At 44.3% G+C, this 15,611-nt stretch overlaps 1 protein-coding gene across 1 annotated transcript in view; it reads right to left on the bottom strand.

Annotated features, from left to right (window-relative positions):
• Nucleotides 1–4,216: 4,216 nt before the first annotated feature.
• TMTC1 (transmembrane O-mannosyltransferase targeting cadherins 1) overlaps nucleotides 4,217–15,611 on the bottom strand; it is a 149,829-nt gene continuing 138,434 nt past the window's right edge. The window contains exons 15-20 of the mRNA XM_062590415.1: nucleotides 12,824–12,959; nucleotides 12,033–12,177; nucleotides 11,460–11,597; nucleotides 10,925–11,047; nucleotides 10,075–10,152; nucleotides 4,217–9,365 (exon numbers count right to left, since the gene is read on the bottom strand). Of these exons, the coding sequence (XP_062446399.1) occupies nucleotides 9,225–9,365; nucleotides 10,075–10,152; nucleotides 10,925–11,047; nucleotides 11,460–11,597; nucleotides 12,033–12,177; nucleotides 12,824–12,959 (761 nt within the window). The 3' untranslated portion in view covers nucleotides 4,217–9,224. The remainder of the gene's footprint in view (nucleotides 9,366–10,074; nucleotides 10,153–10,924; nucleotides 11,048–11,459; nucleotides 11,598–12,032; nucleotides 12,178–12,823; nucleotides 12,960–15,611) is intronic.

Here is a 15,611-nt window from a genome sequence, read left to right as displayed (position 1 = left end):
CAAACCAGTGGAGAAGATTAAGTCTGGCTCCTAAATGTCACCAACTATCACAACACCACTCCTCCAAGCCACCCCTTTATTTTTAGGTTGTATGTCTTCTGTGCAGATTTAAAGTGATTTTTTTCTCCTTGCTTAACCTTTCAGTCTGGATGACAGCATTAGACAGCCTGCAGAGCTTTCCTAACAGATTGCAAGTTCCAGAGAGCCAACGATCCCACATTCTTCTCCTCTACCTGCTTGGCAAACCTTCCTGAGACCTCAGCAGCGAGAAGCAGGACTTGTTGCCACAAGGTTGCATGGATCCTCACACAACACCTGCAGCACTCACTTCATTGGAGAGGCAAACTGAGCTCCTTGCTGCTCCACCCAACCCCATCTCTCTCCTTTTTAGTATAGCTTTTTTCACATTCCCAGGGCATTCCTGCATCCACAGCTGACCTCAAAGTGTTTGACTGCCACAGAAAGCTCCATCACAAAACCAGGCACTCTTTTCTTGGCTATCTGCCTGGACCAAGCTCCCCCCAGCTCCTGCTGCTGGGCTGTTTACTGACAAGAGACTGGTAGTCATTTCTATAATAGCAAGTCTACTACAGCAATGGAAAGTAAATAGACTTTATCACAGAGATAAGTGATGGAGAAAACACCATTCACTTAAGCAGAGAGAGAAATGATGTTGGTAAATGCAGCGTGGCCAGCATCAAACTGACATGAGATGGAAGGAGTGGCAGTTAGCCACTTACACCATTCCTCACCCCAGGTGGGCTGATCCTTTTAGTGCTGGTTTTACTATTAAGAGCAAGTTGCTCCAAAGAGCATCATTCCTCTGTCCAACACAACCCCCACTCCTTGCAGTATGCACTGCCTAAAGAGGATTTCCTCTCACAAGGCATCCTTTCTCTCTCTTACCTAGAGGTATTCCTAGGAAATAAATTTCTTTATAAGGCTGGAGAGGGCAGGGGAAGGCCAGAGAGAAAGTTAATATTTCAGCCTCTCCATACACAAGAAAGAACTGAGACCATGGTGTCAGCAGCAAGGGGTTGCTCATTGCTCTTCAAGACACTTCCCTGAACTAACTGCTCCAGGGTCATAGTTAGCAAGCTCAGTGGGATCAAGCTATTTCTCTTTCTTTCAGAGCCAAGGGATCACATCATAGCAGAGCAGCCTGCTTGGAGAAAGGCTCACTCATCTTAGCAACCAAAGCAAGTGCTATACCAAACAGTGGGTAGATCAAAAGGGTAGGAAAGACTTCCAGGGCAGCAATGGCAGCCCAGAAATCACTCAAATAGCACACACACAGCAAGATCTGAGGTGCTTTGAGAATTTTACCTGTCTGGTGTGCTTTAGGAGCAGCACACAGCTTGTGCTGCCTGTCACAACCCCCCCCCCCCCCCTCCAGGAGCACAGCTCCCCACAGGCACAGACCATGCTCAAGGACTCACCGCACCCAGAGAGAAGGTATGCCAGCAGGAAGAGGTGCCCCACTCCTATCATGGCACAGCAGCTGCAGTTGGACATTGCAAAGGCTCAGGCACCCTAGACCCCCCACCTTGGGCAGTGTTCCACCACACATAGCAGAACCCTTCCCTTCCCCTATCCTAACAAGCCCCTTTAGTAGATAAGGGGGGCAATCAGTTTTGGCAGGTGCAGCTGCAGGGCTGCAAATCAGAGGTTTGAAGGCTCCCAGTTGTGCTTCTCTGGGAGTCTCTGGCTGTCCCAGGCTTTGTTGTTTGCTCTCAGTCCCACGCTGGTGCAGGTGGAAGCCTCCTCACCTCTGCTGAGGCTGCTGTGAAACACAGCAACTGCTGTCTGCGCTCCCCCTGTTTCTGCCAGCCCATCGGTACCAGCCACCCCTGGAGTCTGCAGTGAAGCTCTTTTTTCTCTTTTGCTCAAGCTGGTTAACACAGAACAAGAGAAGTTCAGCTTAGTTCTTCACCTCATGATCTCCCAGCATCTCCCAGCATGTAACTCCCCAGGGGCAGAGCGGGAGCCCAGGCCAGCCAGGAGGCACGTGCCTCCAGAGCTGAGCAATGAAAGGTGGGAGGGAATGACAGTTTCTGACGGATGTGTTTATAAGGCATGGCAGTATGCTGCCACCAAGGATTAAAATTATTTGGTGTTTTTCACAAGGAAAACCACTGTTCATACATTGCATGAGCAAATGAAGAATGGAGCTGCCCTTGTTTTGGCTCTGGAATTACACAGCTCTCTAGGTGCTCCAGGACTGGTGCACACAGAAGGGCCCTGGGACTTACCCACAGCGAATGAGACAGGTCCCAGGACCCAGCCACTCTCCTGGCCGTGGTCCCTTCTGCACCCTTTGCACCTCAGCCACTGGGCCCTACGCTTCATTATATTAACTTCCAACACCGCCACATACAGTCCGTGTAACTTTATCAGTATTTGTACTGTTACTTTTCCCCATGGTTATACTTTGACATATATGAAAGATACTCTGTCCTTCAAGCGGGCACATGCTGATGACATTGCAGTAATTTTCAGCAGCCTCTCCTTGGCCATACCCTGAGGGTTTCTTCTGCAGCTTTTGCAGAGCAGAGTGACTTTGTCACTTCCTCTGCTCCCCACTGGCAACAGTGTCACAAGCCTCTAGCTGAGGTTTGCTCATTAGCTTTAGGAAGGGATTACCTTGCCTAGGTAGCCTCTTTCATGGCCAACACACAGTTCCAGCCCCTTTGCAGGATTTCCAGAGCAAGACAGGCAGAGCAAACATTTCGGCCCGATGCCACTGCTCTGCCCGCGGGCTGGTCCCGCTGAGGGTAAGGCAGAACAGGTCTGCTGATGTCTGCAGCCCTGGGCAGGCTGGCCCTGCAGAGGGGCTGTGTGGGGGTTGTCCTGCAGCCTCTGGTCTGATTTGCTCAAGGTCAGAAAGCCGAAATACCCACCCCTCTCCCCACTCCAGCTTGTCCTGAAAAGCTGTTGCTGGCAGGCAAGGAGACTGGGGCCAGGCAGATGGAGCTGACCCTGCAGTGCCAACAAGGGTGCAGAAATGCTCTCCCTTACCAAAGAAAATTGCTCAGAAGCAGCAGAAAGCACACAAAAATCTCCCAACATTTTTTTTTCCTCCTGGTCAATCTAACTGGTAAGCCAGTGGTCCTGGGGGAGATGCTGAACAGCTGGGGGCTGCATGGCCTGGAAGAGGCAAGCACTACGCAGCCTGTCCCTGTCTGCTGGACCACTGTCTGTCCCCACTGGCACTACCTGCCTTCAGGCCTGTCAGCAGGACCGCTGGTGGGAATGTCCCCTCTCCTGTGCTAATAGAAATGACAAAAATCCAAGTCTTTCCATCATTCCCATGGCACTGAGGTGGTTATGGTTCTTCAGACTGCTCGAGCAACAGAAGAAGCCATTGGCATTGGCTGTATTCATCATTTTTTTGCTGAAAGGATAAAACCTGCATGCTACTCCAGAGGGGAGGATCCAGGCTACGATCTGGTAGTACATCTTCTTTCTCTGCTATAGTAAGAAGCCCTTCAACTGTACAGAACTAGGACCTAGGTGGTAGGAGGGAGGGTTAGATAACAAGCTCCATTAAGAAATCCTGCACTGTCTATATCCAACTTCAAAGCAAACATGCAATTCCCATTCGTGCTACAAAGGGTTATGCACACACCAAGATGGCAGAAAACAGTATGGCTTGTGTGGCCGTTTTCTTCCAGGTCCATCTTCCAGGTCCATTTTCAGCAGAGGTATCTATATCATCATCAGCTCTCCCAATTCCTGGTAGCGTGCAGAAATATCTGGGAAGATATGCCAGGACAGGTCCCAGAAAAACCAACAATCTGAAGGAGGGAATTAGAACATAATGAATTTCTTTTTCTTTTCCATTCTGTCTCTTCTCTTTACACTCTGTAGACTGAAGTTTGTTGCTTTTCCTACAGATGTGTAATCCCTGACATGAAGAACTCATAACAGTATAATAATTCCAAATCCTCAAGACAATGTAAGCACCAGCCCTCATCCTTTCTCATGCTCAGGCTCCAAAAAATGCCTACTGTATTATATTTTATATGGCCAGACTCCAATACATGTGCTCTATAGTTGCTCCTATGTGAGCAATCATTTGAATTCTTTGGGCAGTAAAACATAAGTCAACTGGAGTAAGAATCTTAGGCCCTTCCATCTCTAGAAGCATCTATTCCTGGTTGGTCCTAAGGAAGGGACTAATCTTATAGCCAACAGAAAAAACTAGACACATCAGTTATTTTTCTTACATTTTATATAAAATAGACATTTACATACATTTTCTTTTGCAAAGACTTCGAGCATAATCTATCCATAAATCCCACAGTGAAAAAGCAGACTTTGAAAATTCCTTTACCACTGACATACATCCAGCTGCTACTAAGTGTGAATTTATTTTTGAAAGATTTCAAATCCATGGGTTGTTTCCTTGGTCTTTTTTTAAAAAAGATATGCACAACTCATTAAAAAAATTAGGTACATAAATAAGAACCATTCGAACAACAGCCAATGCAAAAACTCCCATGTGATAGGAACACGCAGCATGACATCCACTTCAGGCAGAGATTTCTACAGTAATATACTTGTAGAAGTCATAACTTTTACAGAGGATACCATTGGGGCTACTTCCCAGAAAAGAATTTTCAGCAAGTCAGTACAAATATGGCAATGAACTTTTGCACAAAGTTATCAAGATAGTCTGACACAACTTTGCCACATTGAGACACTAGTGAATGCCAAGCACAATTTTCTTTTTTTCTTTTTTCTTTTTTTTTTCTTTTTTTTTTTTTTCTGCTGGGTTTAAATGTACATGAAAGCAAAATAGGACATTTTAAAACTGCTACAAGAGAAAGGGGGGGAAAAAAACCTCTAAGGGCTAGATTTTTTCCAAAGATTGTACATAATTTCATGTGTGAAAAACAGAAATTGAACACTTGGTCAATTTAATGCACATACAGTTTGAGGAGACTTCAGCACATGCCAACTGTTTCACCGAGCTGGAGGACAAGTGGGGAAAGGGATCATAACAATTAAATTCTCATCAGTTGTACTAATTATTAAAATTAGAATGATAATTGTCTTCTTTCAGCAAACAGAGTGCACCATATTTGGCTTGCTTTCCATACGTGTTGAGAAGCTTTTGTGAGTTTTAGACAGTGCCAGGTATGTATGTCCAGCCTCCCCTGCAAGTTAGGCTCTGTACTGTGGAGCGCTTGACTTAGCATGCACGCACACCCACGCGCATGCACGCACACACACCCCATCCTCATTCAGAGCTCTGGAATAAAGACCATTTTCACTCCTGCATTCACTCCCTGCTTGGTCAAAACAACTTGCCTGCACATTTTTAGGAAAAGCTAATCCAAAGAATATACAAGAGACCTAAAATTTCCCCGCATTGCATCATTTATCTTGAGGGATGGAAAAGGAATGGAAGCAAAGAATACTGGACTTTAAATAAGCAAGAAAATAAAACAAAATACATCAGCTGAAAATATTATTCATAAAGAAGGGAAAAAGCAACACAGTTATTTTGTTTTTTATTTATGATTGAAATGAATAGTAATTACACAAGAGTCCTCTCTAACCAGCTTTGTCTTAATTCTCCACTTTAATATTGCTGAGCATCCACACAACTGTTGAGGTTTAGCCAATGCCATTTCAACACAGAATGAGCCCCGTTGCCACTACACAGAGCATCAGCCATTTGTTACTTTGTAATCTCTGCTAACCATGCATGAGCACCATGCCCTCAGCAGAAACCAGTGTACTTAGAACTCGTTATTTGATGAACTGTGTAATGCTAAAAGAAGAGACCATTTCCTATGACTAATTAGGATAATAACCAGTTTATCACAAGCAAACTTGCTCTATTTATCTTCACAATAACATTTTTTTTTTCAGTGGAGGTAACCCATCTCATGTTATAATGCATTGTTCTTCTTCACCTACAGCAAACTTTTCACAAGATTAATGTCCTGGATAAACACAGCATTTTAGCATGGAAGTCAATGAGACAGAGAGTGAGCTCAAATCTTCACAAGGGTTTAATTACTTTGGTAGCTTGTGGCCTGAGTCATTCACCAAATACTTTCCCAGTTTGCAGACTGCCATCCTGCATAGATGTGGGCTATAAAGTGCTACTTCAGGAATGGGGGGGGTTCATTAATGACCCCTCCTCTCCCTATAATGACCATAAACCCAGCTCACAGATGTGGAAACTCAACCTTTCAGCATACAAACATAATGCAGTTTACTTGGGATTAAACTACATTGATATATTACCTGCCTAATTCTGGGTGAACATATGACATTCCTTCCAGTAACACTGCCTCCCTCACTGGGAGGATGGTTTCCCTATATCCTTTCACAGGTAAGCTAGCCTGGCAAAAAAAGGGTAATTCTTTTTCCAGGAGCTCACAGGGACACCTAAAAGCATCAGTTACATTGCATATGCATCAGTTTTAGGAGGTCAAGATGGCTTTGATCGGATTCTAGGACAAGAACGAGATCACCATTAGCACTAGGTGTCTCAGGAAACACAAACTCAACTACATCAAAACTGAAAACATAAAACTAAGTAAGTAAGTCACCTCCCTTCCAAAGCACTGCTATAAAAAATACATCTTCTTTTATATTTGAAAAATATGTTTCATTGGCCATAATTTAAAGCCATACTGGTGTGTGGCTTGTAGAATATATAGTCTTTATTTAACCTGCTTTCTTGAGACTAAGTTTACAGCTCGTACACCTTCTTAAACGAGCCACGGTCCTCCCCTTTGGCTAGGTGTAGGCGTGCTCTCTGCATATGCCCCATATATGGGAGGCTTTGTACAATGATGCTCTCAGGGTCTGCACCAACTGCAGCTCCACCACTGCTGAACTCGCCGCCATGCCGCAGCATCGTAGGCTGGGGCCAGTGCTGGAAGAGAGGCTTTCCTTGGGAAAAGGCAGCGAGCTTTATGTGAGTACGATGCCTTTTACTGCCACTGTCATGGAGATACCCTGACAGGGAACCTGTGATGCCCAGTTCGGAAGCAGCTAACTTTCCCTGCAGTTCAGCACGGCCTGAGCACCTCTAAATATCTCCATTACGAACCATCTATAATTATGCATTGCCCATCAGGGAAATGATAGCTCTCAGAGGCCGTTTAAACTTTGGTTTCCCCATGCTGTGTCCACAGAGCATTGCCAACGCCTTGGCAGTGCAATGCCGGACACCTGAGAACTGCTCCATGGGAAGGACCTAGCAGAGCACTTGCACTAGGCCTCTGCATAAACCCAGTCAGTAAGTCTATGGCCATAAAAGTTGTGTGACAGAATGGTTGCTGACCCAGCCCAAGCCCGTGACTTGGAAAGAAAAGTAGGCTGTTGCTAGCTCAAAATGTGCATGGGCTGTGGTCCCAGCTGCTCTCTTGAGACTAAAGAAGTTGATTTGAAGGGGGAAAGCCCAGGAACCTGTCTGCACCAGCCTTCCTCCTCTGACCATCTCTTCTCCTTCCCATTGACTGGATGAGCCACTCTCTGGTCAGCTATGGGCACAGGCTGGGATTCTGGACTGAGCTTTTCCAACGAGGCCACCAGCATGTGGCTCTCTCCCCTTATAAAGCGAACCTGGTGCTTGTGAAGGAGACACCCAATCAGCACTGGCTAAGCCCAGGCACCGCAAGGGTTTTCACCACGTGGGCTTCTTCCTAAGCAAGCTCTGGGTTGCCCTTCTGTCGAGAGTGAGCAAAATCAAGCTCAAATATAACAAGCTTTATGGCAGTTTCCTGCTACAAGAGGAATAAGCTGATGACCTACCCAGCTGTCCAAGCCGAAAGACAGTGGCACCAAGCACTGTCCCACCAACCCTTCATGTTTTCTGTGCTGAACTGGTGCAAACTCAATTGGAGCCAGTAGAAGTGCTGTTATTGCAATGATAGTTTGGTCCAACATACTTTGCAGCCATATGCTTTAGAAATACCACCAGGGCAAATTACTGAAGCATGCCTTGGTGGTGCTGCATTTTCTGACTTCAGACAATATGAGTCACAATGCCCAGCCATGTGGCCAGCCGTGAAGGACACTGGCCAATTCTTATATAACAGAGAAAATATATTAATTATTTGATTATAAGTTAAATAAATAAAGCTCAAAAATAAAATCCTCAGTTCTGAAGAGAACTCACTTCCCCACTTCAGTATTTAAAAATATAGATTTATGACTGATCAGCTATAGCTCATTTTCTGCATCTCTTGGGGGAGGAGGCGAGAACACTTTGACAATGTGTTTTATCAGTGTTATCACCGTGATAAATGGGCTTCATCCCTGCACACCCATAAAAAGCCTCCTTAGTACCTTTCCAGCCTACCAAATCCTCCTTAATCTCTCTGTGGCTTTACTTTACCTCCTATGTTGATCAGATTAGTTGGGTTTTTTTGTTTATTCGTTTTTTACTGGGGACTGGGTAGGAGGACAAATAATTCTAGAGCTTCACATTGTTTTTGGATGCTTCCAGCTTTTTCAGAGTAATAATTACTTGGCCTGGAGGGAGAGGGCAAAGGGTAAAGCCATATGACATTTAACAATACTGATATTGTGAACCTGAATTATTACAAAATGACTCTCTTATGAGTAAAACATTCAGCTGCATTTTTTCCTCAAAGGATCATTTGTCCTAATTGTAGAATCATCCTTCTAAGGTGATATTCAGACACAATTTTCTCTTTCTTTAGGATTACTTGCAAGTCACATTTAGAGTTGTAAAAGTGGCCACCATTTCCTCAACATTAACCCCTTGAAAGCCTTTTATATGACCATTATGGCCATCTTCCTGGTTCAGAAGGACCTGGCAGCACTTGCAATATAGCCCATCAGTGGTACTTTACGTGGACTAGTTGAATCTGCATTGAGTAACAACAGGTGCTACTTCACCTTCACAGCAGTTGATGAGTGCTTTGTCTCCACAGCTTCCCCAGCAATAACCAAGATATTAAAGGTATATGTCCCACCCACATTACTTGTGTGACTAAGATGGGTTCAACCTAAACATGAATCTTGGCTACAGGGAGGTTTTTATTCATCCTCCAGCATGTCTCATCATATGAGCTGAGTGTCTCCTGTAACTTTGGTCAAACAAACATGCAGCCAAAATTTGCCTTCCGTAATTCTGAATCATATCAAAGTTCCTTCAGTGTCACTTTTAGGCTTCCATCTTACTCTTCTTCAAGGAACACGACTTTCTTTCTACTGGTGGTTGAATGCTATGTCTGATCTTTTTCCTGGACTTCTTGTAACCTCTTCTCTAATCGATCCAGTTTGGCTAGATTCTCCTTCAGCAACTTGCTGTTTGGAACCAGCTGTAAAGCTTTCTTATAGTAGCTGCGAGCAGTGACGTAGTTCCCCTATGAAGAAAAAGAGTGACAGATCTCATTCACATTCCCTGACATAGAAAAGTTCATTCCTTGGAATGGTGAACATCATAACACAAAGAAAAAAGAGTTTTCTAAACTTGAAATTATTTAGTAACGCTTCTTTATGAAATGGATCACCTAGTGCTATTATCCTAAATTAGATCAAACACTCACGGCAAGAAGTAGTTAGTTTTACTCATAGATAAGATAGCTTGAGGATATCACGCAGTAGGAGTTAAGACACAAATCATAATGATAGGCTAAAGTATTCAAAAAAAAAAAAAAAAAATGCAGCCACAGGGCTGTAAATGTATTTCCATAATGTCAAGTCAGTATTCTACATCAGATATCTTCATTAAATAAACTAGGTAGAGAGGAATCTTAGAAGTTGACTCATGGGGAGATTTTTCTAAGGCAGGTCAACAATTAAAGCTGAAAAACTTTGGAGATGAACCAGCTGCTTGTCCTCCTGAAACATGGATTTAAATATTTAAATTGCAGGACATATATTCCCAAGCAACCTGGTAGGGAAATTCTAGCTGGGACTGCAATAGAGTTTCTTCTTCTTTGGACAATATATGTTGTGGTCACTTACTGCCCACAAATACATAGCTCTTGGTGGTCTAAGGTAATTTTAGCTTTCTGTCCTGAGTAGTGGTTCCTGCACTAGACAGATTAAGGAAAAGTAAAACTTTCAAACCTTGATGTGTTCAATGCCTCCCATGTTCATCCAGGCTTGTGCTTGGTCTGGGTTGAGTTCCACAGCCTGTTTATAGCTCTAAACAAATATGAAACATTTTTAGGCTAGAAGTCTGAATCTTCAGTCAAAGCCAGCTGAAAGAGGGGAAAGAAACCTCCCTGCATCCATTTAAAATACAGTTTAAAATTCTTATACACAATACACATGCTGAAATTCAGTCTTTTTTTAGTAGAGATGACACATTGTACTTTTTCCTCACTGAGTTCATTTCACAGGCTTTGTTGTGTCCACTGCATCACATGAGGAACCAAACCACATCTGTGACCCTCTTCCTGCTGCCCAGCACCACAGGGGTGTCCTGCACATCACCAGCAGGTGCCTGCTTTAGGATAAACCGATCTCTTAGCTACTAAGTAATGAGGTGAAATATAATAATATGGTGGCCTCTCACAGGGTCCCCAAGCTTCCAGTTGAGTCACATGGAGCTGGCCATTGTCAGCAAGAGGGGCTGGGGACAGATGGACCAAGTCTCCAGTCAGTACGATAGGGCCTGGGCTCCTCCGTAGTCTCACCATGACTCTGTACTTAACCTCTCAAGGCAGGCTGTATTTCCACACATTAATAAAAAAAGGCAGTAGGGAGGTATAGAAACCAGTCCTCTAACAAGAAAAACACTTGTAACTAACTCTAGCAAAGACAGCACTGTTCCATAGCTTTAGTTGTACCTCTGGTGAACCGATGAGCTCCCAAGGTCAATACTCTTGTGCATGCAGCATGGAGTATTAGCTGCAATGAGTTAACTCCATTCTTTAACCTATAAAACTACCTACTGGGCTTAGAGCAGTCATACCTCAAAAGCCTTGTCAAGGAGATTCTGCTCTCTTAGCTGGTTTCCTTTAGTGAAAAAGAGCTCTGATAGGACTTTTGGATCCTTTGGTTTTAGCTGAAGAGCTTTATCTATAACTTCAAGTGCCTGTGAAAAAGCAAGAGGACATTGTATTATTGTATTCTGCTCCTTTCATCTTCTCATGCTCATCCCACCACAAGGGTCTCTCAGCAAAGGAGCCAGAGTAACAACAAATCATCACTCCATTCCCTCATTTGCCCCACACTGTTATTACATTTGGAAATGAGAGTTTTAGATGCCTTCGGCTGATGTACAGTGGGGCTGACAGTGGTAGGCACAGCAAAGGCTCACGACCTTTGTAAATCATGCTGCTTAGCTTTAGTTTATTACCTGGATAAACAAAAGGGTTTAGTAAAAGAACTAAACGTACTGCATGTGTGCTAAGGCATGTGACACGTCTCTGGAGAGCCAGAGTGCAAAATTCAACCTGAGCGCTTGTGTGAGCCCTTGGGTCACCAGCACACAGAGACCTCTGTACCTTAGCATAGTGCTCCTGCTTGCTGTAGATTGCTGATAGAAGGCGGTAGCACTCCAGACACTCCACATCTTCATAGAGTATATGGTTTGTCATCTTTTCAGCTTCCTTTGTCCGCCCCATCATTGCCAAAACCTGGGCCTAGAGATCCACATTATGAAGTTACAATTTTTAAAGACTCAGTCTCCTTTAATATACCATGTTGTACCCAGTAAATGGTCCTGGCCTCCTGCTATGTGGCAAGGCAGGGGTTGACAATGCCACTGTTCATCAAGGAAAGCCAGAAAGCCTAGCAGTAATCCTTCGTAGTGAGTAAGGGGCAGGTCAGATTTAATCTATGACAGACTCTGCTCAGCCGGAAAGGCGGCGGCTGAGACAGAGTCTGAGGTCAGAAAGGTGCGAGCAGGAAACAAGAAGAGACGTTTGCTTGATGGCCCGCATGGATATATAGCCAACTACTGTCTGGCCTCTCTGCAGAGCTTCAGCCTTGGGTAATTTTTACACTAATATGGCCATCCCTTTCCATAGCAATAGTGTGTCGTGGACCTGTCCTGGGCGTGCTAGTCCTGCACTCACCAGCGCCAGTCGGATCTCTTTGTTTGAAGGCTGCAGTGCTACAGCTTCTCTATAAACCTGCAAAGCTTCTTCATACCTCCCAGTGTTGTAATACAGAGCCCCAAGGGGGGACAGGATTTCAGCTTTCCGGGATACCTTCAGTGCCCTGTATGTTGGGGAAAAGAGATGTTTCCAGGTAATTTGTGGATCAAAGCAAGAGTAAGGTGTGGTTTGAACCAGGACGGAGCAGCAAATCTCTGCACTCTGCATGGCACGGTCCCACCCTGGGAAGCACAGTCTGCAGTCCATGGGGAGGGACATGGGTGCCCTGGCAGCCATTCCTCTGGCAAGCTTAGGACAAGAGAGGACCACCTCCAAAGTGTGGGCAAACAAGCAGTAGGGGTGGGGAAGGCTGACAGTGGCAGAACCAAGGGAGTACAAGCACAAATCAGGATGTCAAAAAGGAGGAAAAAAAATAGTCCACTCTGTTTCATACCAGCAGGCAATGTTGGTGCATTGCTGGGAAGGGTCTGAATTTCCAGTCGGAAGTAGCACTGTACATTGGGCAGCTTGAGAACAGTCCAGGGAAGTCAGCACTGCCTGAGTCAGGGCTTACCCACAAAGCACTCCCACTAAATAGCCAACTAAGCAAAGGCAAACCCTATTTCAGATGGATGGAGAAGGGGAGAAAAAAATGCAAACACTACACTGACAGAGTGAAATGTCACCAAACTTTTTAATGAGGCCTTTTAGCAAGGACAAGCCATACCTGGGAGTAAGGGAAACATCGGTCTCTCAGCTCAAGCTCTTACCTTTTGTACCATACTTCAGCCTCTTTGTTCTGACCCAAAGAGCGGTAAAGCCTGCCCAGGTTCACCATGGCGACATGGTGATTTGGACTCAGGTGGATGGCCTGTCTGTAGTGGGACACAGCCCTCTCTGGAGCCCCTGCACAGGAAAACAGCTGTTAAGCAGGTGCCTCAAGAAAATCATCAAGCAACTTCAGCATGCGGTAATGCTTTGGGTTTTCTTTCAGCTACGGTATGCTTGGGAACCATTTTGAGAGGAAATCCTGCCTCAGCCTTTCTAGAGACTAAGAGTAAGCAAAACTGCTGTCCAGATAATGATGTAGGGGTGAACATTCAAAGATGATCCTGAGAAATAGGTTTAGTTCATGCAGGTTTTTTCACTTCCTGGGTACAGTCACCAGAAGATAACTCCTGACCGAAAGCACACCTCGTACCACACTCCGCGGGGAAGGTACTCCCGTGTAAGGACAGAAATCCTGAAATCCCCCAGGAATACACACTGCAGGGAACAGCTCCCCAGTCGGTTGCAGGGTATCACCAAGTGGATATCTCGCACTCTGCCCTGCTGCTGCTGTACACCAAACAATTTGCAAAGTCACCAAATCATCGATCCCATCTCCCAGGAGAGCCGTCTTCCACCTAGGTCTCTCCCATACTGTCGCACTACCCATTTGGGAGTGGGCAAGGGACACAGAAAACAAGCTGCCACATATACCTGATAACCCGATCAGAGCTGCAAGCAGTTACAGCTCTATTAAAACAGAGTATTCTCTGTACCTCTTTTGTGTCTGGCTTTACTCAGTCTTTGTGTGTGGCTCAAAAAGAATGGGAGTAAGTGCCAGTAACTAGCTAAATCCCACTTTGGTGCAGTAAATCCAGGACAGCAGGTGCCTAGGATGCCTGTTTTGGAGCATACAGGCACCATCGCCAAGTTTCAGAAGAGCCATTGGGTGGCACTGCTCCACTGCAAGAAAACATCTACCTGTGCAAGGTTCTACAACCCATGACATCACTAAATACTGCAACAAAATACAACACTGCAAATGACCTCGAAAACCTATAACAACTGTGTCTCAGATTTTTAGGAAATGCCAATGTTCAGTTTGAATTGAAGAAAGGTGCCAGACCACTATGCCAGAGGCCTTAAGTTCTACTTATAAAAGTGTATTTTTATTTCTCTAAATAATGGCTTTCCTCCTGAAGGACCTTGCAGTGCTTTCAGCAGGCACAGCCTGCATACTAACTACAAAATACGTTAATGGGTCACTGTTAAAAGTCCTGACATTTCAGCGATGCAAACGTTAAATTTTTAGCCACAATGGTAACTTAACTAGTTTGCATAGTTTAGGCCAAATATTTCTGATGAAAACCGACACTCATGGAGCTTTGTCCACCAGCAAAAGCTTAGAGCATTGGGTTTTTTAAGTCAAATCAAATTTAAAGTGTATTTAATTCCATTTCTAGCTGGAAAAAGGAACTTTTGAAAACAGCCTGCATTTGTTGGGGCACTGAACATTAAGACGCTGAATTTCTATTTTCATAGCATTTCAGATTTAGTTTGATTTTTCTTGAGAATATCTATGCAACATAAAAGTAACATTAACATGTCTCAGTCTTTCCTTTAAAGGAGAGAAGAGTCTGTAGGGAGATTCAGAAACACTTAAGATTCAAAAGGCCAACAATATATCTTGCAGGGTAGGATTTTTTTTAAATATCCAGCAGCAACCTCGCTCTGCTCCTGCTGCTGAGCAGACAGATGTTTTCGAAAATCATATCTACAAAACATGCTGGGAAGCAGCTGGGCATGCACTTAAGTCCTTAAGGTCAGCCAATGTCTACACTGTTAAACTCATGGGGGTAATGCATGTCATTGAGGGAGGCACTATGAATGTCTGCTTCCACTGCAGAGGCCTCTAGCGGTATGGCTCCCCAGAGCTGACGCCAGCTTGAGGCTTCCTGCACAAAATCCTGCAACCGAACTGGAGTGGTGCTTCAGGGTGATTTCCTCTAGCCCTGCCAGGGAAGGCCTGGACCCCCCAGGGAAGCTACTTCCTTTGCATTTTGTCTTGTGGTCAGGAGGATTATTTCCACATCATGCCTAAATTTTCAAAATTCAGTATTTTTTTTTTAATTGCTTGTATGTAGGGAAATGTAGTAATAAAATAGAAAAAAATAGTTTTTACTTTGGAAGAATACAGAAGTGCGAAAAGAAAGTGGAGCACACTACATTGAAATCGATAATTTTTTCAAGGAATAGACAGCTTAGCTTAGTTGGGAAGCAGTAAGGAGCAAAATGTCAGAGTGGAATTACTGACAAATTTTTATTATTAAAAATTTGAATTTTAGCAGGACAAAAACTTAGAATCTCTGCCTATATCATTAATGCCATGTTTCCTTTTTTTTTTGATTACAAAGACTCATCATTTTGGCTTTGTGTTTATTTCACACTGATACCACAGAAGAATGACGGCTGAGCATCAGCTCAGAGGTAGGACCATCACCTACAGAAGGACAGACACCGCTTCTTGCCACTGCCCTTCCTTCTCAAGCATTACTGGAGCCTGGCACTGTGTGAAAGGGGCAGAATTGGTAGTAACTGCACTTATTGATCCTGCAATACTTCATCAGTGACTCTCAGCTCTGCTCTGGAGGGATGTGGGTGAAGGAGTAATTGGTTTCTACTGGTAGTTTCTCAATTCAGACTTGGACTTGCTTATAAAGCTGTCAATAAAAAGTGGCAATTATAGTGGGGGGGTGTTTTGATTTGTTTTGTTTTTTTTAATTATGTGAA

The sequence above is a fragment of the Rhea pennata genome, chromosome 1 (genome assembly GCF_028389875.1).
Source record: "Rhea pennata isolate bPtePen1 chromosome 1, bPtePen1.pri, whole genome shotgun sequence".
Taxonomy (NCBI): domain Eukaryota; kingdom Metazoa; phylum Chordata; class Aves; order Rheiformes; family Rheidae; genus Rhea; species Rhea pennata.
Note: the sequence above shows the minus strand (reverse complement) of the source record. Positions and strands in the feature narration are given on the sequence as shown.